Source organism: Bacillus rossius, chromosome 6 (assembly GCF_032445375.1).
Source record: "Bacillus rossius redtenbacheri isolate Brsri chromosome 6, Brsri_v3, whole genome shotgun sequence".
Lineage (NCBI taxonomy): Eukaryota > Metazoa > Arthropoda > Insecta > Phasmatodea > Bacillidae > Bacillus > Bacillus rossius.
In genome coordinates this window covers 51,690,579-51,718,085 of record NC_086334.1, presented here as the reverse complement: position 1 = coordinate 51,718,085, position 27,507 = coordinate 51,690,579, and the positions used below count along the sequence as shown (strand labels likewise).

General features: G+C 37.6%; 1 protein-coding gene across 1 annotated transcript in view; it reads left to right on the top strand.

Moving 5' to 3' along the window:
• Nucleotides 1-2,176: 2,176 nt before the first annotated feature.
• The window catches only part of LOC134533178 (carbonic anhydrase 7-like), a 91,065-nt gene continuing 65,734 nt past the window's right edge, over nucleotides 2,177-27,507 (top strand). Inside the window, exon 1 of the mRNA XM_063370545.1 lies at nucleotides 2,177-2,247. Within this exon, the coding sequence (XP_063226615.1) occupies nucleotides 2,205-2,247 (43 nt within the window). The 5' untranslated portion in view covers nucleotides 2,177-2,204. The remainder of the gene's footprint in view (nucleotides 2,248-27,507) is intronic.

The window sequence follows — 27,507 nt, the reverse complement described above, 5'->3', positions numbered from 1 at the left end:
AGAATTATAAATATATATATATGTATATTCATTAGAGAACTAGCTTCGATGGTAATTTTGTCATCAGGCAGGGACATTCAAATCCTATAGCAGAAACAAGGAATAATTTTTTTTAACGCTGCTGAGTATGAAATAGATTTTACGAACTAAAGAGAAAAAACATTTAAGAGTAGTTTTTGCTCGGTTGACAATAATAATCATGGCGCACATTCAGAAAGAAAACCTAAGATACAAACATCCTCAAGTCAACACGCACCTATGATACCGCGTTTTATGCAACTTCGGAATTTTTCTTCCGGGAAAGCAAACCCAATTTAATTTGGCGTTATTACCTAATGTGACTGACAGAACCCAACCAACCCTTCAGTTTTGTTATGAACACCTGGCCCTGCTAAAAGAACAAAAATCAAAACAATTCCGAGATGGCAAAATTCAGGCGTTTGAGTGAGGATGTGTGCATGTATCAGTGGCGAACCAAGCTTCGATATTTGGGAGGGGTGAATGAGCGGGAGGTTTCGGGTGGTATGGCATACTTCCAAGTTTATTAAAGTCCTGCATTTTGAAAAAAAAAAAAACTTTAAAGTTTTTTTTTACACACAACACACGTTTTTGGCGTCTTTGAAATTCATTATCAAAACATTAGTTATAATTTGGTTTCTAAGGTAGGTACCTAAGTTAACACAAAATTGCATACAGCAAAGGAACACTAAAATATTTTAAAAAATTTGGTTGTCTGTAAAGTCGGTTTACGGACGATAGTTTAACGTGACCTCATAACAAAACATTGATAAAATGATTGCATACTTTTATGAATAAAACTGAATCATTTTTATTGAATTATCACTATTTTGTATGGATACAAAGAAGGAGTGAAATGAAATCTACAATTTAATTAATAAATTTACTTTTATTTGCACTCATTAATTCAAATATGTTTATTACTTTAACGAAGAGATTATTTTAACTACTTATAACTTTTATACATGTTTGCTATTTAACTTCTTCCAATCTGTGTTATTCTGTTAAGGATAGGACGATGATAGGAAAAGTAGGAAACGAATGGGCGTGTTTCAATTTTAATGTGCCTCGAAAAAGTCAAATCGATGGTTGTTCCAATCGAGTGGAAGAGAGATAGATGCGGCACAAGCGTACAACGAGCGTAACGGGACACAGCGTAACGGGACACTTTTTCGTGTGTGCAGCCGGCGTTCATCGATTTATTAGACGTTGTCACGTCAAAAATTTACATCTCTACAAAAAACATGGGAGAGAGTCTTTTAGTACTCCCCAGAGATGTGTTACATCGGACCTCGATAACAAGGTTGCAAATACGAAACTCGGACACGAAATTCAACGTAGAATTCTTTCAAATAATGACGAGCGTGATAAATACATACGCAAATTGTGTGTTTACAGCTACATTTCTAGACGCGAATCACCAGTAGTTTCCGCACCCGCCACTAGAATTGGTTTGCCGGAGCAGCTACGTCGACTAGTGAATCATTTGATTAGCAGACCGAAATTTTAAACTTTTTTTTTGAATCGGCTCTAATTAAAGTGAAAAAGACTTTTTAAAAAAAGCTACTAAATCCCGACTTTAAAACTGATTTTTGAAAAAATAATTTTATTCATTTCGTGTTAAAATTAACCAAACAGTTAATACAATAAAGTTTCCCTTTGTCTTTGTGAACTTTGGTTCGCGTCATCCGCCACAGATGGCAGCACCGTGGTTACGCAATTCCGTTCCATGAGCAACTAACCAGAGGGGGGGGGGGTTTAAGGGGTTCAACCCCCCCCCCCCCCTAGCATCAAATCTTTAATTAATTTCTTATTCATCACTAAAACAAATTTCATATTAAAATTAATAAAAATTTTACCATTACAATATTTAAAATTTAAGTACCGAAAACTGCTAAAATACCACCTTAAAATCCAAATTTTCCCGGGGGAAGACCCCCCACCACCACTTTATACGGGGGGGGGGGGGGCATGCTTCTTAACACCCCCCATACACAAATCCTGGCTACGCCACTGGCTAGGACCGCCACTGGCTATAACCGCCGCCGCAGAACGTAGGGAACCGCGACCGCGGCCGGAAGGAAGGGTGCAAGAACCAGCCCCCTCCACGCCGCGCGCGAGGCTATATAGCCGGGCGGCGGCGACGCGGCGCGACCAGTCCGCGCACACCCAGACCTCGCTGCACCATGGCTGCCGCCCGGCTGTCGCTGCTGGCTCTGCTTCTCGCCGGTGAGTGGCTCTCGTGTTTCTCCTCCCACCTGCCTCCCCAACACGCTCACTCGCTCACGCGCCCCAACAGTCATTCATCTGTTGTGTTTTCCGCAGGTACAGGTACAGGTGATCATAACTTCCGGCTTCTGCCAGACACATAAATACCGTAAATCATCTTATTCTTCCCGGTATAAAGTTTCACGAACGTAGTTAATTTTTGAGCGTAAACTGATGTGTGTTTCTGAATGTACATCGCGATTATTATTGCCAACATAGCAAAAAAAAAAAAGTCTTAAATGTTCGCAATTTAAGAAAATATATTGTCCATGTAAAACTAGGCTTTTTTTTCAGCTGATAATTTATATTTATTTTGGTGTTTCTTTATGTCAAAAACTTAAAATCTCAAAATAAATATCGTTTCCGCCAACAATTGGGAAGAATTTGAAAGCAAACTGCTGGAAAATAGGGTTCTATCCCCCCCCCTCCCTCATTTGTCCGAAATTAATTCCGCGTACGCTCGTGTCTACAACGAGGTCGCTCGAAGACGGACGCACACGACACAATTCAGGGACATCGGGTAAGATACCAGCCCCGGGCCTGCGGTGAAGTGCTGCCCGACCCGGCGTCTCAGGGTCTCGAGAACCAACAGAAAACAAAACACAGCATGAGTATCGAACCCAGGATCCTCTCGAATGCGACCCCGCGCTTTCACGGTTACAACAACTCGCCGGTGTTATTCGTGTTCGTAAAACAAGGAGGGAGATGAAGTAGTGCGTCTCTTACAGTGGAATCTTGTTTTTGCGCGACATGTGGCGTAGTCTGTTGGGTCCCTAACTACTAGCAACAAAAAAAAAAAACTCGGGGTGGGAGGTTCGAATATTAAATATTAGCTTTTTAATGATATTTTAACTACTTAACGTCAAATTACTTTATAGAAGGTACCTATTTAAAATGTGCAAAAAAAACCTACTTTTTTTTAAATATAAAGCATGTTCTATGTAAATGAGTAGGATATGCAGTGCAGTATTTCTGGTATGCCCCACTACAAAACCAAAATAAACTGCATTAGTTTTCCCTGGTTTGTTGGCCTGAAAATATATGATACATTACTTCTCACAATCAGTGTAGCTATGTTTGTGATATAATATGAAAGCTACTATCTGGCGGGTGGGCCGAAAACTACTTCAAAAACTAGGTTAGTTTCTCCCACACAAAGAAACGGGAACGGTACCGCCACAACAGCAACAATGCGCGTCGGTAATACTCCGCCGGAAACAGACAGGCTCCTTTGATTGTTGCGTTTCCTGGCAGTTTAGGCGAGGTTTGCGCTGCCGTAGCACGTGAACTGTCATGACTTCCGCACTGAAGAGCCTTTCAAGGAATTCCTTACTCCAGCCTAGCATTCAAAACTATATTTGTGTGACTGTGCACGAAACACTAACTATGCTGGTAACAACCCCCGAGCAGCGCATAAGTCTGGTCATAAAATACCAACTATTTATTTGCAGTGTCAGACAACGATTTTGGTGACAGTTTCACGAAATTTCCCCCATACAAATGCATTTTTACCCCTTCGTATCAATTTCGTTTAAATACTTTCACCCAGAAACACTTTCGCTGCTTTGTCTGAAAACTCAGCGATATGATATGCACGCCATTTGTAAACATGTAGTTAGTGTCCACACGTCTAATTCAACGTGTAATGATGTAAACCTACATGTTTGCCAGAATTATTTGTTCAGTGTATGTGTTTGGTTTATTTCTATCGCCAAAATAGGGTACGATGTTATTTGATACTTTTTTTTTTGCGATAGAAAATGTACTTAAAGAGAAAATATTTTTTTCTAAACTGACATCGTTACAACATGGAACAACAAAATAAATTTATCACTTTAAGCTTCAAAAAAATTAGTCCGGTTATCAAATTTTTTTCGATTTACAGATAGGACCTTACATATAGGTAATTGTATTAAATTAATCATAGGAGATTGTATCCATAAAGCCTTTATATTGTAGTCTGTACCGTTATTTACTCGACGATATTAAATTCACTCTAGTAGTATCGTAGACAACGGAAGACAACGGAAGACGATGCAGGTAAACCCTAGCAGTATAGTTTCAGTTAAATCAAATGGAAGAACTCTTTCATTTGCCTTTCACACCTTGACTATGCAAGAGATTCTGAAATCAGCGTGTATTGTTTGAGATTTATTGACTTAAATATAACGATATATGTGTTATCTAAGTGATAGCCCATAGTTAAAAATACATTAATCCAAATACAATACACAAACTAAGTTTTGAAAATATATTTATAGATCTGCAATAATGTTTGAATATTTATTCAAATTCTGTAATGTGAGATGCGACTTAACTAAATAAGTATTAATTTTTCGAATTTTACAATTAATTCATCCCTTTGTGACGTACACATTCGTGAAGAGCTTGATCGGATTAAAGACTAAAAGTCTACGTAGTTATTCATACGTTCGGAATTTCAGTTATTTGAAGTTGCTGATTATCGAAACGAACAAGCTAGTGTATTTAACTAATAATATCTGTAGCTGCTGCAAACAGTGACTTGTTAACAGATTAAGAGGAATTCTTTCATTCCCTTGCGATGTTTATGAAACCTTTCCGGTAAAACAACGTTAGATTTACGAAGTTGGCTAACATTCTGTCTTTGACGTAACAGCAACGGGCGTGCTTTGTAGCATTATCAGGTACTTTGGACAGATATATCCCGATAACAGTACAACGAACATGTCGAAGACAATCGTGTGGTAAAAAAAAATACTTATCAGATTAGTTTTCAGTATCTAAGTGCAATTGAAGTCTTGCAGTGTTATATATTTAATTCTGATTTGATTGCCAGTGGATCATTGCACGGCGTACGGGCTTAGATTATCCGCTGGATGTTTTTTTTTCCTTTAGGTAAAGCTGCATAACGGTTGGTTAAGAATGTCAGTAGAATATAAAGGACTTATTCAAAGGGTCTATATAGGTTTTACATTTCATTAGTCGAAACTTAACATACTTGAAGCAACATAGATGAATGATCAGATAATTTCTTACGATTACTGGTGGGGTCAAAGCTTGATTTTTTTTTCAAGTGGGAAACGTGATGGACGTTGGTTTTCTCGGGGTACTTCCGTTTTCCCCACCCAGTCATCCCGTCAATACTCCGCTAGTATCACGTCGCCTTTCATAGTCCCCAATAACCTCGACGTATACTAGATCTCAATCTCAATCCATTTCCATTACCTACCTTCTAAATGAGAGGTGAAAGTTTTCCGGTATTGGGTACCCTTATTCAAACAAACTTAATCACATTACCAAATACTGCGGAGTAAGTCTTAATTAAATTTAATCCATTCTTTATAATCTTTGGAAGAAGTATAATTGTAAATTGTATTGTTCCTGAAATTTTATCAACCTTTGCGGAGATAATATAAATACCAACTTTATAAATATTTTAAGCCTAGAAAGCACACATAATAAACTGTGTAAATTTTCTTTGTAAAGTCATACTTACAGTTATTAAATATGTTTTGTTGGACAGAGTTTCAAAATTAATCTCGGTTCAAAATCTTACATATAAAAATCACGTAAAGTAACATGAGGTTTTTTTTCTCCACGATATTGATGTTGAGTTTTTCAAACACGCTAACTGTCCGTCGATATTGCATACGAAATGGATTGAGGTGGACGAAATGCACAGAAAATAAATTATTTACTTTTCAAAAGATTATTTTGGAAACCAGTTGCCATGAAATATTTTGTAATAAGTACTACAAGAAAGATATTGTGACTTTATACAACACATGTCAATGGTTACTTTTGCATATATAAAATATGTTTTTTTTTCTCGGATACCAAAATTGGCGCAAAATCATATATTTTAATTGAGGTTTTAATTCAAACATAATTTTTTAAACCATGGAAAAGATAAACTAATATCTAATAATTGTACTTTATTTTGTTTTACTATTCTTATTAATGTGCGCTGGAAAGCTGTTCGGGAAACGGTTTACAAATATCTTTAACTACTGGAGGTACTGGGACGAGACAAAGCATAAACGTCCGGGCAATAATCCGAACCCAGTATTACTGCGAACTCTATTTCGTAGTGTCACAGCTTCCATGTAAATGTACAAATTTACAAACATCTGTAATTTTATATGAATATTTATGTTCCATTAAAAAAATAAACGTACAGTGGGCGAGTGGCGAAGAGGGAGCGTGTGTGGAGGATGACAGCGTGGTTCTAGTGAAGCCACCCGCGCCGGACCAAGTCCTGGTGCAGATCGGCCGGGCAAGGGGCGAGAGGTCCTCTAACTGTGTACCAGCACATCGAGGCAAGACAACCGGCTGGCTAGCAGCTGCGCGCACCTGTGACTTGCCCGAAGGAATGGCCGTGCTGACACACTGTAACATTGTTTCGCGAATGGTACTCAAATATTCGTGTGAAATTACACACATATATATATATATACGTTAATTTTTTTTTTACAATTACGTGAAAAAAATAACTGTGTCGCGGTAATACCGGGTTCGGTTTCTTACCCTAGCTTTTTTATCCTCTGTGTTGTCCCAGCACATTCCATTAGTTAAAAGTTATTCGTAAACCGTTCCCTTGAATAGCTTACCTGTAATAACTGCGCACATTAATAAGCCTGATAAAAAAATACAGTTGAATTATAGAATATTATAATATTATTTACATGGTTTAAAAAAAAAATATGCTTGAATGAAACATCGACTAAAATATAATACTACGTATTATTACGTAAAAAAAACGTATTCCATGTATGCAAAACTAACCATATCCGTGTGTCGTAAAAAGTTACAATATCTTTGTTGTAGTATTACAAAGTATTTCTTGGCAGCTAGGTTCTTAAAGGAATCTTTTGTAAAAGTACATACATTTATTTTTTCTGTGCAGAGGCAGAGCGCTCTTCAGATAGTTGGTTACCACTATCAGAAACTAAATATAAATAACATGCAAGGGGGTTACAGTTGCCAAGAAAACATGTCCAGGCCATGTTTCCCATTTTTTCCGCCATTTTTTCATAGATATATGATGATATTTTTGAAGGTAATTCTAATGTTTTAATTAGGATCACCCTATTTTGCGGCCATTGTCTGAGATTCTTCGGCCTGTGGGGTCTGGTCGCGATCGAAGGCGGTGGGTTTGCCGATATTCCGGTGGACCTCGCAGTCGTCATCTTTGGGGAGAGAGGGGAAGGCTGCCGCCCCGAAGATGGCAACTGCGGTGCTGACCGAAACGTTGGTCAACCCTTCGCCATCGACCGTGGTCCGAATCCACAGCCCAAGAGAGCCACCTCATTGTTAATCATGCGGCCCATAAATTCCCATAATATGAACTCTCGTACTATTATTATTTTAACTAGGTAACGCGTAGTCAAATACGTTCAAGCTGTATTTTTATAGAACCATACAGATACAAGTCCTAGTTTGGTAAATATCTTGGTACTGCAGTAATGAAAACATTGAGAGTCGCATCCAACAAAGAATTCTAGTCAATGGTCTGGTTTTTAACAAACATACATTTTCGGGTTTCTATGCCTTTAATGAACATTCTTCAGTGCTTGCGTAACACTCACGAGGCGCAAAAACTAGCATTTTTCAATTTTGTCAGTTTTTTTTGTCAAACGACGATTCAGGAGGGCTAAATAAAATTTTGTATATTTCTGATTTTTTTCCACTATTAATTAATCTAGTTAGATTTGTAAAAACTTAAAATTCAAACGATGATTAGGGGATTTCGTGATATTTTGTCAGCAATCTTTCATCTTAGTTCAAACACTGGGGAAACCCAGATGTGACTCCAAGAAATGTTACTGCGATATCGACTTCTCTTGCCTGGGACGCGATGTAGCAATGGAATGTATAAGTTAATCAGTTTAAAATATTCAAAACCGATGTTACCAAATTAGTGTGGAAAATATGACTAATTTTGTAAGATCTGTGGCGTATGGTATTAAAAAGTATTTCCCGTTGGAGGGAGAGGGGGGCCAGAACATGTTGACTCCTGTTTCTCTACCAAAATCGAACCATTCGCAATAACGAGCAGTCGTACTTTTCAAAAGTTGATTTCATAAGTGTTCAGATGAGCATAAATGCACTTTATAGTGTATGTATCTTTTGCGAGAAAAAAAAATGTGTTCAGACTGGAATAAGATATGCCAGCGCTAGTGGTTGTTTCCTTGCAATTGGCGGCCGTCTGCAAGTTTGGCCGGGCCATTTAGGACGCGTGTGCTTCGCACTGGATGGCTATGATTGGTGTGCTGGCAGTATATACGTACCTCAAATAAACCCAGCCAACCACGAAAACACAGAAAACGCTACAACGTTTTTATACACAGCTGGTCTAGAAATATTTTCTCCAAAAATACATGACTCTAACAATAAGATATTTCAATAGATAAAATCGACTTCCAAATCAGGACCGGCTCTGAAAAAGATAAGGCCGGTACACAGATGTTAAATACTAGCAGAATGAGTTAATACATTGTGATGAGTGACTAAAACTAGAGCTAACCTTTTTGGAAACGCCAAAACTAGGGACTGTGAAAATTCACGGGTTCATCCACCTCCAGGATAGACTCCACGATCATATGCATTATTGGGCAAACGTCGCCTGTTCATTGGCTGCTGACCAGTGAGGCGTCTGAACTAGGTTAATTGTAATTTGACCCTTCTTTGCTTGAGGGTCTTTAATTTGGCCAACAGTCCTCTCCAGATTAACAGTGAACCAATAGAAAAAGCTGCACAAAGGTGTAATTATTTGTAATTTAGCATATCACGAAATGAATCGGCGAATTTTTCCTGTCTCTAGCCAAAGCTGAATTATGATCACGGAGTAAGTCAAATTCAACACGCCATCTTGGCTGGTCTTCGGACTAGCTCGGATCTCAGGGTTGCTTATCAACGGGCGTTCTGTGCGAAGCACGTGATCTGACGATGTGGCATGTGTCATGTGGCATGTGGCATGTGTCATGTGGCATGTAGGAGGTGACGCCCGTGCAGTGAGCGCGGTGCTTACAAACAGCGCTGGCCTGCTTCTTTCTGTTTAGTAAACTCCAAAACGATTATGGTGTCCGTCGCAACAACTGTTGTTTCAAGACGCGACGGTGCTCGGTAATACCGAGAACGCCGAGCGCGCGTTCCGTTTTTCCCACCGCCACTGTTTGGGAACGCCACTTGTCAGTCCGTAAATTCGGAAAATACAGCTGTACACTGATTCAAACCGTTATTTTGGACAGGCATCATTGTTAGTTTGCAGTACGTGTCAATCTAAATCAACTAATTTTGGCTTGTTTTTGTGTGTGTGTTTACTCAAATTTCTTTGTTCATCCTTCGGGTTTTCATTTGTAAAAAAAATTATGTAAATCAAACTTCTCCGTTGCATGAATCATTCAAAGAACAGCTATAGATATATTGACTAACCAACTGCAGTTTTTTTAAGAAGTTGAGATAAAAATTATGTTTGGACTGAAAACAATATTTCATCTCAGCGTGATTTTAAACTATATATAGGATGATTCACGGTGAGTTAACGCCACTTACATCATTTGGACCAAAATATGCCATGTTAATATGGGTCCTGTTCCCAGCACTGGTGTAGTATCTCGACAGTTTGGAAATGCCTTACAATGTAAAATTATATCATTAATTTGTATTATGAAAATTCGTTTCGAACTTTTAATATACATAAACATATTAATCAGTAATATTTTGATCTAATTTTCTTCCGAACAGTTTAACTACAGTCATTAATAAAAAGCAGGCTAGACCATATTAAAAAATTATAAACAAACGTCCACCATATTTATATGTGAAAACAGAAGAAAAAAATGGGAAATAAAACGGCTTCTCGTCTGACAGCTAATGCATCATCTGTGTCCTTTCCTAATCCCTACTCCGTGCATTTTGTGTTTGTATCATGACCTGCAAGAACCGCTTAAGGCCTGTTTTATAAGACACAAAAACAATGGTTTAGTTGTTGAATATGCTAAACGTGTACCCTAGCCGTATTCCTAGTGCACGATAGGACATGGCCATTTCCTTATTTTTAGACAATGAATTTTGGTGTCTTATCCGTTGCCGTTCTATTGCCCAAATTCCGCGCATGCGCAGAGCTCACTTTTTAGTTGATTTCGTCCAGATGTCTGAACCACACCTGGCGCCATTAACTCGTACGTATATAGTTTTTTTTTTTTGTGATCTTCGGGGAATGTACCAAGTTTGTTGGCGTTTCAAATGAAACACTATGGTAGCTAAACTATCTTGGAATACATTTTGTACACTTAATGGTCATAAAAACTATTAATGCAACTTTAAAACTACTTAAAATTAAAACTTCACAATTTAATTCGCGCGATAGTGCTGCTATCTGTAGGATTTTTGGCGTAGCAAATGTATGGATGGTTGCCACACTTACGCTAAAATGCAATGAACTCAGTTTCTAGCCTCGTGCAGGGCACAGTTTACAAAAACGATTGCTTTTTCGTTACCTAACAGGGATTGGGTGTGTGCACGTTCTGGTATACGGTATGCGAGTTAAGTTACGGTTTTATCCCAACAAGATAGTGCTTATTCGCTACCTTACCCGAAGGTCTTGGAATACCGTCCAACGGCATCTGTTATGTGGTCTCGGAACTATTAGAAGTTAATAATTTTTTTTTCACTTGGGCTATTTGAAACATTTTTGGTGGGACTATTTGAATCTCACTGAAATATTCCTTCGTTGATATTTCCTTTATGTGTTTAAGTTGTATGGTAAAGAAATTAAATTAAAAAATAAATACAATATCTAAAACAATTTTGAATAAAGATTAAAACTCAAAAGAATAAAAATATTACAAAATTAACAGAATTCATTTGTATTTGAATTCATGTTTATTGAAAATTGGTTGATTGCAATATTGTTGTAGTTAATATAAATTTACTTTTTTTTTAATTCTGGAAATATAATCATCAATTACTACTGCCAAAGCTTACATATAAAATAAAATATTTTTTTGAATTTTATTGAGGTAGATATATATATATATATAGGGGAGGCCGGGGCTAGTTGCAACACTTTTCACATTTTGCATTGTAGTATTTATGTTTCGATAAAAATCCAACTATAATAAAGGGAATGTTTTCTTAGAAACTCTTAGGTGTCACATAACATTACCAGAACATAGAAAGCAGTTAAGTATTAAAATCTAGAGCTATGTATTCATGGTGATGTAAGTGTTGCAACTTGCCCCAGATCTGGGGCAAGTTGCAACACCAGCTGGGGTAACTTGCAACACTTACTCCCATGTATCAGAATCATCTGTTTCACAGTCGTTACACACATACATAGGGTATTTTCTTGCACAAGAGCAATGCGCCCATTTTTGGCAAGATGTGCATTGAACCATTCTTCATTCCTGTTGTATTTTGTCATGCACACTAAACACATATCGTCCTGTTCTTCACTACAACTAACTTCTTTAAAGTTTAATTTTCTTTTTGTTACTTTCTTACAATTTGCTGTCCTTTTTTCTTTCTTGTCATTTTGTGAAGGTTTCTGAATTTACTTTTCATTGATTACATGTAGTTTCCTTTATTCAGCTTCAACCCTTTTTTCCTTTTCCTTTATTCACTGTTATGTTTTTCTTCTTCAATCGCTCTCTTTTCAGGAGTGTCAGTGAGAACTGCAGACTTAATTTTCTTCCTCCCTCTGCAAGAGGTTTGCCCTCTAGGTGGAGCTTTTGGGAAAGGACGCACAATCTCTTGGACCAGGTATTGCAAGAATGTTTGTTTCAGCACTTGTTTCAATAATGCTGTGGTTTAGAATGCACATCAGGTTCAGAAGAAACGCTTCCCTGCATGCCTGTCTGACAACTGTGTGGGTCTCGTCGGTCAGTAACGAAAGCAGGGGCAGAGTCTTCTTTTGAAAATATGTTAGTGTTGATAGGCGAAATACCAGTTTTCTGAAAACCTGATGTAATGTTTGCTGGTGTCATAGAGTGCAAGAAGGCATCTTTCACTATTGCTGGCAAATAGAATATGGTTAGAGTATTGCCGGGATTCGTTTTGTGCCAGGAATTAATTCCAATTTCACTTAAAAGGTCCAAAAACCGAAACGTCCAAAGGCTGCAAGCGATGGGAACAGTGTGGAGGAAACTAAAGAAGAACTACGCCTCTTTTTTTTGCACAAATCTATGACTTGGCAGCAGATGTGTGAACAGTGGTTGTCCAGAAGCAAAAGCACTGGATTTTCAGGAGATGGTAATGTAAAATAGACAAAATAATCCCTAAATGTGATGAATGATCCTCTTTTTGCCAACCAGATTTTGTGCCAGTACCTATGCAACATATCGGTCCATCACGTATAAAATGATCTTTGAAGTTCTTCCGAGGGAAAATAAACATGGGTGGCTAAGTTGTTCCTATTGCACACACAGCTGTCGCTACAGTAATAATTTCTCCACGTTCTGCTGCAGTTACTGATCCTACTTGTTTGACTCCCCTTTTAGCAACTATTTTGCCAGGTTTCAAAACAGTTGCCACTTCAGTCTCGCCCATATTGTAAATTCGGGAGGCTGAAATATTATGACCTGTGAGAACGGATGATAGTTTATTGAAAAATTCGGAAATGTTATGCATGTTGAACGAAGTACATCACCCAAGGCTCGTGGCTTCAGGCTTCCTGACAGATAGTTCATTATTGCGCTTCATAAAACCGGAAAACCAATCTGGACCGGCGCACTCATTAACTTTCCAAGGGTCCGGAATATGTAATCCCAACTTTAGTGCACACTCATATGCAAGCTTGCGCACTTCTGCTGGTGTTAGCCCAAACATGATTTCCGAACTACGTTTGAGATACTCGACAAATTGACACTCTTGTTCGGCACTGAAAACGCACCACGGCTGTAGATAACCCACTGAGACAAAACTGAATTCAGGTTGTTCTGTTGTTATATCCATGCTTTTCTTCTTAAGTTTTTGTATGTATCTTGACAGTGTAGAGTAGTGAATGTTGTACATCTTTGCTATCTGTCGCACGGAACAGTCTTTGGAGTTTGGATTGGCTAAAACAAGTTTATCTGCTCTCTCCATGGCATCCTGTGGTGTTTCCCCTCGATTCGTCTTCTTCTTATACGTTTTCATCGTAACTGCAATGGGAAAATAATAGCTATAATAACTAAAAATAGTTATTACATTTTTTCACAAAATGCATTTATAAAAATTAATATTATAAACAGTAATTGCGGCATTCTAGTTCTCGATTATTTGCTTTGGTTTCAAATATTTGTAACTTCTAAGATGATTTAAAACAATGTTTATGTATAAAATAGTTTAGTGAAGCCCTTAAAGTTAAAAAAAAAAATTATGTTAGTTAACATGCGTGGGCTAATGTAACGCGAACATATCGGTATAAACGTTGAAATCGAGTGAAATACAAATGAATTGATGTTTAACATTTTAAAAAGTATCCTTGATATTTGGGGTAAATTGCAACATGTGTTGCAACTAGCCCCGATATACAATTTGAAGTTACTTACCGTCATTCACTTAGAGTCGTTGTTATAAAACATTTGTCATTATTTACAGATAATAACAACACTATAAGCTGCCCTCAGAAGTACAAATATATTAAATTTCGACAAACACATTCAACACAACAGCAGCTAAGTAATCCGTGCGTGAGTTTACTCGCGACTACAGTAGGAATGTTGGGCACGACTGAAGCCAAGAGCGATCTTTTTACGACTTGTCGAACTAATACCGTTAAGATTACGTGTGGTTCCTTTCCTACCCGTAGTGGTGCGACACTATTACCATCGGTTAATGATTTAGAGCCACTGTTGCAACTTACCCCTGTTGCAACTAGCCCCGGTCTCCCCTATATATATATATATATATATATATATATATATATATATATATATATATATATTTCAGATGTAAGGAATTATAAGAGTAAAATTGCGTAATTGCAAAGGTCTGGAGAAAGAATGAATCAAGAAATAATAAGTGTTCTTAATAGTCATTTAGATACGAGAGCTGCAGCTTCGCACTTTAATGTTCCATACACTACTCTGCAGAGAAGAGTCCGTGAGGCTCATCTTAAAAAATTCTTAATAAAGGAAAGACCATTGGTCATCCCACAATATTTTCACCAAAGCAAAAAACTGATCTCGTGAATAGACTCAAAAGTTTTTCTAGCCGTGGTTTGGCCACTCATCTGTCTGAGCAGGACAGTGTACAATTCTGCAAAATTGAAGAACATCAGTACGCCATTGAGTGACGAAATAAAGTGGCAGGGAAGGATTTGTATTTGTTTTTCATGGTCAGCCATAGCAATTATATTTACTTGAGGAAACCAGAAGGATTTTTGAAAGCTCGAGCTATGGGTTGAAATAAAGTTCTTTTTGATAATTTTTATGGCATCTTGAGAAGTGTATAAGTCGAGTTTGGCATTCAGGACCAGCCTCAGAACATGTACAATGTCGATGAGAACGGTTTTCCAAAGAACAACAGGTCCCTGAAGATGGTTAATGAAACAAATTTGGAATGAGGAGAAAATGTAACATCAGTTGTATGTTGTAGTGTTCCACCATTCATTATATTCAAAGGCAAAAGTATGAGGAAAGAATATAAGAATGTATTGTCTCCTGGTAGTCAAGTTGCAATGTCGGAGTCAGGTTACGTTAACAAAGATTTGTTTCCAGTTTGGCTGCAGCATTTTCAAAAACACCATTCACCGGGAAGATGCATACTGTTATTAGATGGACATATCTCACACCAGTCGCTGCAGTGCTTGGAGTATTGTGTGAAACATAAAATCGAGGCACAATGTCTGCCACTACACACCACTCATGTCTTACAACCCTAGAGGCAAGTTCCTTTTTGGTAGCATATTCAATGCAACATGGAGGAACGTAGTTAAAGGATTTGAATGCACTGGTATTTATCCTTTCCATTAAGATAAAATATCTGAAGGAATGTTCCTCCCTTCAGCAATTTTTGACAATACAATCCCAAGCGAAAGAACGCGAACTAAAATTTATTAACTTTTAATAAATTACCACTTACATGAACCAGCCAACAAGTTCTCAAGCAAAGTTTCATAGAAAACAGAAGCGATAGCCCAGAATGAGGAAACAAAGTGAGAACTCTACGAGCTCCAATGAAATTTTGTCAGAAACATCACCTGAAGACAACACACCACGTGGCTTCTGTGGTGTTAGATATTTGGAAGTCACAGAGCAAAGGTGTATAAAGTACTGTGGATGGTTCCGTGAAATTTGTGTTCGTCCTTACGGAAAAAGAAAAACATTTTTTGTGTGTTTTGTGGTAGATGTTGTTTAAAAAATTCTGATTACTTTTTATACTTTATTATTGTGTTAATATGTCCACTTTTAAGCAACGAAGTACGTGATCCAAATGGAACCATGTACAGTCAAAATAGCCCTACGATTTTGTAATTATCATGTTGGCATAGTTTTTTCGTTACAAGTTACCTAAAAATTTGATTTTTATTACTTATAATGCAAAAAATTGTAAATTTTATTTCTGTATTTCTTATATGTGATTGCATACAATTTTGATTTATTATAAGGCTTAAAACTTAATTCAAATAGCCCCATCTGATACGTAATTTGGACACGAAAGTTAACGTAGAATTCTGTAAAATAATGCCGACCGTGACAAATATCCGCAAATTGTGTTTTCAACTACAATTCTTGACGCGAATCACACGTAGTTTCCCTGCCTGCCGATAGAATTCGTTGCCGGAGCAACTATGTCGACTATCGAATCATTCTATTTGCAAAGCGAAATTTCAAACTATATAATGAAACGGCCACGATAAAAAACTAAAGACTTGAAAAATACTAAACCTCGCATTAGACCTAATTTAAGACAAATTAAAATACTGCCCATATTTTATAATTAATTAAACAGTTAACACGATAAAGATTTCCTTTAGTTTTGTGAACTTTGGTTCACACCACCCACCACAGTTGGCAGCACCTAAGTTGTTGCACATTTCCGTTCCATGCGACTTCCGTTTCATTCAAGAAATTTCTCCTACCAAATTCCGTACCTATACCAAGAGCTAAAATGTAACAGTTCAAAAAATATTAATATTCTAAATGTGAAATACCAAGCAATTTTATCTGCTAAAATATATAACTTCGTTGTTTAAGAATGGTGTTCAGTTGTGTGTGTATCGTGCACATCCTCGGATCTTGGAGTCACCCGTCTTACAGGTGGAGACATAGATGTCACCGTATCACTTTATGACGTTATAATAAAGATAAAGGTGTGCTGCGCGCTATACGGTACTTATGTAAATAAAATTCTGCACGGAGATACTTTTCGATATAAGTCATTCTGAATACTAGGCCACCGTTCTTATAAATTTCAGCGCAAATAAAAAATTGTATTCATTTATTTAATTATTAATTAAGTCATGGCCAAATTCAGCCCTTGGCTTTTTTTTAATTTCTTGCATGACATTATCTGCAGTGTGAATAAGCGTTCATCACTACAAGATAAAAATAATTCCTACAAACTAATCTTAACCTAATTAAGCTGATTCAACATTTAAAATTTAACAGTAAAAATCTGACCACGAATTTGTTTTATTCAACATGGCGTCGAATATATCTGGGTTAACAATTGCTTGTATTTCTATAGTATGACGAACGTTGCGCTTTCTCTACACTTCCATGTTAACTAAGGATTGTAAAAATTGTATTGCGTACTTTTTAAGTTGTCAATATTTCTTTTTATGACTATAAATTATAACTTAGTATTAAAGGATTGTTATACTATTATAAAGTTTATTTTGGCACACCAAAACGTTTAGCATGTCCCCTAATGTTTTCGAAAGTGACTTTATACGGGTTTATGTTGCTACACTAAGGGCCGCCATTGTTGTGACACATTTCCGGACATTAACTTACGTTCCATTTTCACGAAGTTACTCCTGCCAAATGCCGTATACTGGGAGCTAAGATGTTTACACATTAAAAAAAAATGGTTGTCTCAAAAATCGATAGTTTAAAGTGACAACGTCATAACATAACATTGATGAAATGATTTCATACTTTTATGAATAAAATTGAATCATTTTTATTGAATTATCACTATTTTGTATGGATACAAAGGAGTGAAATGAAATCTACAATTTAATTGATAAATTTACTTTTAATTGCACTCATTAATTCAAATGTGTTTTATTACTTTAATGAAGAGATTATTTTAACTATAACTTTTATACATGTTTGCAAAATAACTTCTTCCAATCTGTGTTATTCTGTTAAGGATAGGATGATGATAGAAAAAGTAGGAAACGAATGGGAGTGTTTCCAGTTTAATGTGCCTCGAAAAAGTCAAATCGATGGTTGTTCCAATCGAGTGGAAGAGAGATAGATGCGGCGCAAGCGTACAATGAGCTTAACGGGACACAGCGTAGCGGGACAATGTGCGTTACAGGACACAGCGTAGCGGGACAATGTGCGTAACGGGACACTTTTTCGTGCGTGCAGCCGGCGTTCATCGATTTATTAGACGTTGTCACGTCAATAAATATTAAGTAAATTATAATGAACATAAACGTTAACAACAGTACTACAAAACCTAAACAGTGCCTTTAATGAAACTGGTTTTTGCAGTTGAACCATTCAAGTGAGTTATTTGTTAGCTCTCCGATAGGTCATTCTATATCTCACAGACCACATAGGCGAATGAGTGCTTGTAAACTGATATGTTAAATTTAGTTACATAAAACGAGTTATTATTTAACGGTTGTGATGATGAACGAAACCGAAGCTTACAAGCTTATTTATCAGATATTGTAGAGCTTTTTTGCCTGCTACTACTTTCAACTGGGTTTATAAATGGTTTTCATGTTCACACTTTGTTTTTTTTTTTGTGCGCAAGGCTTTGTTATGGAGTCCTTCATCCTTAAACAATATTGTAAAAAAAATACATTCACCTTAGAACTAATAATCGCGAGTTTCAACGAGGAAGGAAATTCCTTTTAATCCTTTTCTAAAGGGGAAAGGCTTAAACTCATTGCAGAGTTTTGACCAAAAGCTGACATACCTCTAAAAATATTCGCACAGTGCTTTGACGTACAACCTGGAGTTTTATCATGCGAGGCATTAGATCAGTGTTGCGCCAAGGGCGAAGATGTCCACGCATCTAACGCACTATCACCTCTATGTGCAAGGCTCTCAACAGACGTGCAGTGTGCCACTATGAGACGAAGCTACATCAGTGACACCAAAATGTTACCCTTGAGAATAAAGGAAATCCCTATCCTTATGATGGCCTCGGGCTATCGTGGGCATTGTCTTGGCAGTTGAAGCCGCGTGAATTCATAAAAAAAAAACTTTTGTGGATGCCAGGCTTCGGTTGTGAGAGTTGTCAGGGAAAAGATTAAATTATATTCCAGACTGAATAGTTTACTATGCTGCATATGAGTAAGGTGCCAAGGATGGATACACAGAAAAATATTTTCTCTACTTTTACAAAAGATGCCTTTGGAAACACTTTGCCAAAAATAGATACAAACAGATACAAAACAAAACTACAAAAGAGATATTTTTTATTTTGGACAGTACATGGCTATGGTTATTTTTGGATATATAAAATAAGTGTTTATAGATTTTACTGAGTAATTTTTTACGAAAATTGGCACGTAATTTCATATTTTAATTAATGTTTCGTTCAAGCAATTTTTTTTTTTTTTTTTGGAAATCATGGTAAAGATAATCGAATACTCTATAGCTGGACTTATTTTGTTTTATTATTCTTATTAATGTGCGGAGTTAATACTGTAAAGCTATTCAAGGAACGGTTTAGAAATATCTTTAAATATTAGAGCATAAATTCCCGGATAAGATAACGAACCCCGTGTAACTGCGAACAGTATTTTGTAGTGATACAGTTGTTTTCATGTAAATGTACAAATTTACATATATCTGTAATTTTACATTAATATATATTAAATTTACAGAAAAAAATTACAGTGTATAGACTACGCTGTCTTGAGAAAGGATACGATAATGGAGACAGAACCCTAAACACGCTCTATATCTACATTCACTCTAAAAGGTGTGGATTTAAGTACAAAGTGATCTAGTACTGACGCACACAGCTCGTTCATGCTAATACGAACACTTCTGAAATCAAAATTTGAAAAGATTAACTTCCCGTTACTGCATACAATTCAACGCACACATAGCCAGGTATACACACTGTCAATTTGGCAATAAATAGAGAAAAGTATTTTTTTTTAATATTTAACGTCTTAATGAAATACACGGCTGGCCACTGAATATTTCCCTGCAGTTTTTTTCTGTCTGAAATGTTCTCAAAAATAATATTCCCACAAATAGCCCAATGATGATTTTATCAATTGCGTTCTCATTTGTCATTGATATTGCAATAACTCGTGAAGAAAATGTTCGGAGCCCATTCGAATGTGGCCAATAGACTCGTGCACAATGTACGGGGATTCCCATCCTGCAATTTAGATGTGACCTCCGCGGAAATAATGGCTGCGTGTGGCCTGCAGTTTCAATTGTAGCGTAATGGCTCTGTTGTGTTATGCGCGTGTCTTGTGCCCATGCTTGAGTTATGTATGTGCGAGATCATTTGTAGCTCGGTGTCGGGCACTGCACCGCCGAACGAACTGTTCGATCAGAGTAGTGTTCAGAACTCCTCAGTCCAACTGTGGAACGTTAAAACATCAGACAAATGGAAAGCTTTCTGATTTTCTTAAGTTATAAACTTTCGATTCACATTAATCGTTATTCGTTTAAACTTTTTATGTGCAGCTGACATTTGAAACAGAAATAACTCTAAGAAAAAAACTTTGCTTATTTAACTTGTTCTGGTAATAAATAAACCACTTAAACACTCGCTTTAAAAAGGCATGCACCATTTTTTTAAATCCTACCGTTGATTATTTTACAAATAATTAGTTAAAACGTAACAAAAATATAAGACGTTAAGCATGTGTTGGCATTGATTTTAACTAGGTGTGGCCATGCAAGCATTACTGCATGGATACTGTGAGAAGTCTCTTTTTTCCCCCAGCAGATGGTATGCGCCATGTTAGCGGGACACTTTGGTTAAAGTGTAGTGTTTGCTTCGTAGAAACAGTTTTGAATGACAGTATTTTAATAAGTTACTGTGTTGAACGACAGAAATTCTCACACAAAGCCTTTTAACTACTTCACAGCATGACGTTTCCTGACAATTTTTCAAATCCATTTATTTAATCCCTCTAAAATTACATTTTCATATAAATTGTTTGGTATAATCTAGTCGCGAAATTGTTTTATGTAAAAATAAACACATAAAAGTAGTATTGCCTAAAACTACTGATGAACGACAGTACACCCGGGTCTCGCTAAGTGATGTAGTGATATGATCACTCTGCAGGTGGTTATCTCGATAACCATCGACAACCAACCCTTCTAATAAAGTTAGTGGTATGATGTCACACAGAAAGATAACAGCCAGATTCTTAATTAATATGTTTCACGGCTAAACTTACATGCAACCTAACAGCTAAAAATCGCAATCAAAGGATGTACGAGCTAGGGACTAGGCATTAATAAAGAAATTTGCCGAGGGGGAATAAAGCTAACATTTATACAGTTTTCATCTGTAGATAACGTTCAGTATAAATGAAAATGTTATCGAGCACCTTTGATGGCGTTATCCTTAACATAGAGATTATAATAAAAAGGATCTCAAAACCTAAGTAATGAATTACTTTCAGTACAAGGAACCAATTTTCATTAAGTGATTGCCAAATATATATATTTTTTAATGTTAGTATGTACAGTATCTTGGCAGAGGAAGAAATTTTTACTTATCTTTACTCACTTCTTGCCCCTTCCTCTTTACCCCGTACATTTTTAATTTGTACACTGCGCGGTTTCTAACGACTGACGGTATGTTAGATGAAGACAAGATACTGGAAACATATTTAGCAGTCTCAAAGACTTTGCTGGGACTTGCCTAAAAAGTGGCCTATTTTTCATGAGAAATAATATTTACTTTTCACCTAACTCTTTTGTAATGCAAAAATTTTAAAATTTTGTTCATAAAATTTGATTTTTAAATAACCATGCTTTTTACTTTGCGAATTTGTGTTATATTTTCTATAAATATGTTTTTTTAAGCCAAAATATTATATTTGTTTTAGGTTTCATCTTTTACAAAAAAAAAAAAAGTACTGAAAACCTTTTAGAGGCAAACCTAAACGAAGAATATTAGTTTTCATTCCATTTTCATGAAAGTTCTCTAAATTGTGGTTTATTAAAGTGAGAGATAATATCACAACAATGATTCACTAATGATTTTTTGGTAAATGCATAAGGTACTGTCAAAATTTCGTAATGTCAACAAATAATTTTTGTGATGATCCACAGAAATGTATTTGTTGGCAATAAAAATTTTAGATCACAATAAATTTAGTTGGTTCGCATTACAAACATTTGCAAAAATTATTTTTACAAAATGTTTTGAAGTGAATAAAATATTTTTGTATTGAGTAATGTTTTATTCAATTCAAGTATTTTAAAACAAAATTGGTTACTGGCTACCGAATTGATAGTCAGCACAACCATTAATGTGTTAATGATACAGCAATTAGAAAAGAATTTAGTGTATTGATTTTTGTTATTTTTAAATTTATAAACGGAAGTTATTTATAATTTTATTGTACTTTCAATATTCCAGTATAGGTTAAAAACTAAAAACTATAAAGAAATCGTAAATCATAAGTTATAATATATTCTAAACTAACTAAAATATATGAAATGGACAGTTTGTATCTCAATGATACATGAATTAGTTAAACTTTGAATGTGTAGGTCATGCTGTAGCCTACACTCTAGTCGACATATTTATTAGGGGCTATAGAAAAAATAAATTTTAGATTAAGTTATATGTTATAATATAAAAATTATATATTATGTGTATTATAAATAGAGATTCTATTATTACTACATAAAATTTAAAAAATAGTTAAGTTAAAAAAATAAAATGAATTCTTAGGAAAAGTAGCTTGGCTTCTGTGTTGTAGCCGCGTCCTTGGCGAATAATTCACCGACGTTTCGGTCGACATCGCAGTCGCCATCATCAGGGAGCAGTTACCTACAGCTAGGTAGGTAACTGCTTGTAGGTAACTGCTCCCTGATGATGGCGACTGCAATGTCGACGGGAACGTCGGTGAATTATTCGCCAAGGACGCGGCTACAATCCAAAAGCCAATCTACTTCAGACAATGGCCGTGAAAGCCTGCGAACATTATATCTTAGAAAAAGTCAAAGTGTGACGGAAAGGATTAATACGTTTAGGAGAGGTCTGGGTTAAGCAGGGGCCTATGTTAGTGCGTCTCGGGTCTAAGCCTACAGCCTAATAAAGTAATAATCATGCTGGTTTCCAACCATGCATGTCCGGGTAGCATGAACCGTGTGCGTCATAACTAACTCCCATATCTTTACTCTAGACCTACTGAAGATAGGCGGGCCCAGGACAACTGCATAGTCACTAGTTAACCTTGGCGGAGAGACTCGGCGACAGGAAGCCTAGGTTTCATTGACTCCTGATCAGTCCCCGAACGTATTCTCAGTTCGCCGCTCGCTCTTGCGTCAGACGTTTTCACGACTCTACAGTATTTCAAAACCTACCTACCCATTCTTTCGTTTTAGATAAGAACTCCTAGCCGTGCGACAACATTCGCTCCCGGAAAAAAAAAATTAAAACTATTTTATACGAGAACTGCAATACTTAAACAAAACAATGATTTTACGAAATATTTTCGAAACTGAATGGACGTAACCAGCATTTTATTTGAATTAAGATCACCTAGACGTTCGAAAACTCTTAGACCTTGTTTATTAACTACGCAGGAATGCAATAACGCAAGATTCAACATGTTCATCATCCACAGTTTAGAGTGCCGGTGTATAAACAACGTAAGGCGAATAATACAACGCAAGATATTTTTTTTCCAACATCCAACTTTCTTGAGTTTTGGCTTGTGTTTTCGACTGCCATATTTGAAGAGAAGTGTGGAGAGAATTTTTAAAGACGAAGACGTTAAGTGCATAGAAGAGCACGTTGCGCTTTTCATTATAGTCGTATACATCATGTTATCTCTTGTAGAACTCTCCTATAGTTAAAAAAAAAAAAAAATTAACACGTTCTATTCAAATTTTTGAAAATTTATTTTGTTTTCATGTTAAATATTAATTAACAAAAGAAGCCCGGGGTAAAAAATGTTTTTTTTTTTTGTTGTTTTCTAATTTTAAGATATAGGGTTGGTGTCGTCTTCTGTCTTCGGTGCTTTATAAGCTACTGTTATTTTAGAGCGTTGTTTCGTGTTGTGTCGTTGCGTTCCTGGCGTAGTTGTTTTTAAACCCAGCCTTGACAAGAAGAAGAAAAAGAGAGTCCCCAGACGCACGAGCGAGCGTTATTCGGGCGCTTGCAGTTGCAGATACAGGAATTTTTTTCTGTGAAGTGGGGAAAGGAAGGAAGGGAGAAAAAGAATTTTGAGGAAAAAATGGGTGCGTGTACCTACTTATGTAACGCGCGTTAGAATTAATATTGACTTGGAATAATAAAAAAACTAACTTTAATTTTGCATGCAAATAATTAGTAAAAATATACTGTAGTGATTTTATAAATACGGTTTGTAAAATATTAGACTAATTGAATCAAATTTTAAACAATTAAATTAATATTCAGTATTCGATGTTAATTTAAAAAAGTGTATACAATTAATTAAATTAAGTAATATAAAACACATGAAATTTAATTTATAATGAAATATCAATAAATATGTGTTATGACTATCTAATTAATATTAATTATTTATTAAATAATAATGTAAAAAATTATTATTTATAATGCAAATATATAGTACCTACATACGGAAATATAAACTGACATATGAGTACTCTTGAAAAAGTTTAGGGAACACGAATAAATATAATTAATATTCACAATAAATATTTTAATGATATGGGCCAGTTATTTGTATGTTACCTTTATTCATCCTGTGAAAATTTCGTTGCATGTTGCACGCGCATCGTAAAAATTCACTCTTATCATATTTTTCATAACGCTTCTAAGGAAGTAAAATTCCAAAACTATATATATAATTTTGACACTTGTATTCGGAAAAAAAAATCTTACGTTACAATTGCCACTAACACACCCACATACGGGCCTGCAGTAGTAGCCGTAGGCGACGTGGCTTCTCACACAGCATGCTATTGTCTGGATGTCAACTCGGCGGGTGGATGGCGGGTGGATGGCGGGCGGATGGCGGTCGGATGGCGGGCGGATGGCGGGCGGATGGCGGGCGGATGGCGGGCGGATGGCGGGCGGATGGCGGTCGGATGGCGGGCGGATGGCGGTCGGATGGCGGGCGGATGGCGGGCGGATGGCGGTCGGATGGCGGTCGGATGGCGGGCGGATGGCGGGCGGATGGCGGGCGGATGGCGGGCGGATGGCGGTCGGATGGCGGGCGGATGGTGGGCGGATTGCGGTCGGGTGGCGGTCGGATGGCGGGCGGATGGCGGGCGGATGGCGGGCGGATGGCGGGCGGCTGGCGGGCGGATGGCGGGCGGATGGCGGGCGGATGGCGGGCGGATGGCGGTCGGATGGCGGGCGGATGGCGGGCGGATGGCGGGCGGATGGCGGGCGGATGGCGGGCGGATGGCGGTCGGATGGCGGGCGGATGGCGGGCGGATGGCGGGCGGATGGCGGGCGGATGGCGGGCGGATGGCGGGTGGATGGCGGGACTCGAGGCGAGGTGGCCGAGTGCATCGCCCTTGGGGCCTCCCTCGCCTTGACCGCCATGGTGTTGGCCCTGCGCTCCCGCTCCTTCCGCACCCACACCCGCCCGCCCCGGGATGACGAGGCCGCCCGCCGCGCGCCACTGTGACACTCCGAGTGGCGGCCCTGTCATCACACACGTTCAAACACACGTTCCAGCCTTTTCCGGTGTCCTCGATGAAACACAAACCTGTTGAAAACGACGGTAACCGTGAAACGAAACTTGCATAGGGCAAGTGCAACGGCTTTTCCAGATCAAAAAACAACTTTTCAAAAAATATCTCGAGTGGTTTGTAGATGGTGCGTTTAACACCTGGAGTCCCGCCCACCCAGACACACACGCGGTGCGCAGAGCTCCAGAAGAAATCACGCCATTTGAAAACCGTTCAACGTATCCGAGTGAGGTCTGTTCACGGAAAAGCATTTAAGAATACGCTGAGGACGGATGAGTGGTTCGGTTTCCGTTTTAAAAGTTTTTAAACTGAATTTTAACGAGAGCGGAAATGACTGAAACGCGTGTTTTCATTATATCTTTCAAGCATGAAGTATCCGGTCCTGATACTTGAAAGCACTCAAAGTGTCTTGCATTAAGCCTTTAGCTTCATTTCCCCTCCATATAATGTTACGGTCACCGCTCAAATCTCATAGTGTCCCTGTGCAAGACGAGAAAACTGCGCACCGCTCCACAGCCTTGCTCTTAGAGGCGATACCGCGCTAGAAGCACCGGTGAGCGTCGCTCTTATCCCGCCTCACCAACACAGATACGCCGGGCCCCGGTAGCACACGCCGAGTTGGTGAATTAGTTTCCTTGTAATCGCTGTTAGAGGGATTCTGCTGCAGGTTTTATCACGATAGCTGTCTCTCTTTTCATGTATTCCAAAACACAGAAATAAGGGTTTTGTTGTTGAATATGCTACACCTGTTACCTAACCGTATTCCTAGTGCACATTACCGCTCCCAGACCCTTAGATAGGACACGGCCAGTCCCTTAGTTTTAGGGAACGGATTTTGGTGTCCTGTCAGTGACCTACCTGTGGCTCAAACTTCCGCGCATGCGCAGAACTCACTTTTTCGGTGATATCGTCCAGATGGCGAACCCGCCATGAACTATCATATAGTGACTTTCGTGAACATCCAGATAACGTAGCAAGAGTGCTGGTGTGCCAAATGGAACTTTTTGGGTAGCGAAACTATCCTGGGACACATTTTGGTCACTATTGGTCATACTAATAAATAATTGCATCCTAAAAGTACTTGAGAAAATTAGAAAAGCGGTTCTATTTTTGTGCGATGGTGCTGCTATCTCTACAATTATTGTCATGACAATTTTATGGATGGATGCGAAACGCCTGCTAGAGCGCATTGGAAACAATTTCTAGCCTCGCACAGGGCACCGTTAATTAAAACTGCTGCCGATCTCGTCTCTTACTGGGATTCGGTTTGGACACGTTCTGGAATAGAGTCCACGAGGAGGGTTCCGGTTGTATCCCAACAAGGCAGAGCTTATTCGCTACCTTACCAGAACGTCTTGGAATACCGCCCTGAGTTTCATATTTTATCAACATGTATTTACTAAAAATATTCTTACAGTGGTAAAAGGTTTGACATCTAACATCTCGAAAATGACGTATAGATAATAACTGCGAGGAAGTTAATGTCCCAGCTACAAAAATGCATGTGATCTATCGTGATAAATTTACTCTTAAATCCCTTAATGAATAGTATGTAATGACAAGAAATTTAAATAACAAACTCAGTGTATGCGGCCGAGACCTAAGACAGTAAATGCCATTGGAGAATTTACTAGTAAAAATCACGGGGAATCACGGAAAACTGGAAACAAGATGGATTAATCAAAATTAGAATCCAGGGCCTTCCTAATCCTAGTCCAACGGTTAACTGCGTGCCACCGTTTGTATGTAATTAAATATTTAAAATTTAACTTTTTTTAAACTTCTGAACTATTTTTAACCAGGTTTGCCATATATAAAAATCTGTTTCAATTCTTTTTCAAATGGAGCTCTCCAATTTTTTTAATTATGTAACATTGTTCTATGCCATGTAATTCAAAGGGACAGAAGACCCAGATTCAACAAAGGATTGATTTTTTAAAGCATATAATATACATAAGTGCAATTGCTAGTTAATAGTGACTATATGATACAAATAGTTTTTTATAATACATTTTTGGGAATGATTACAATGGTAATTGTAACGTAACAGAAGGTGTGTGATGGTCTTTTAAAATCTTTTCGTGTGTGATCTCTTCCTTAATGAAGGCATATTTTAACAGTTGAAAGCAATATAGAGTAATTTTGTCACCTTAATCTACTGTGTCCTACTGAATCTGTTAATCTACGCCACAAAATAAGCTATATCTTCCAA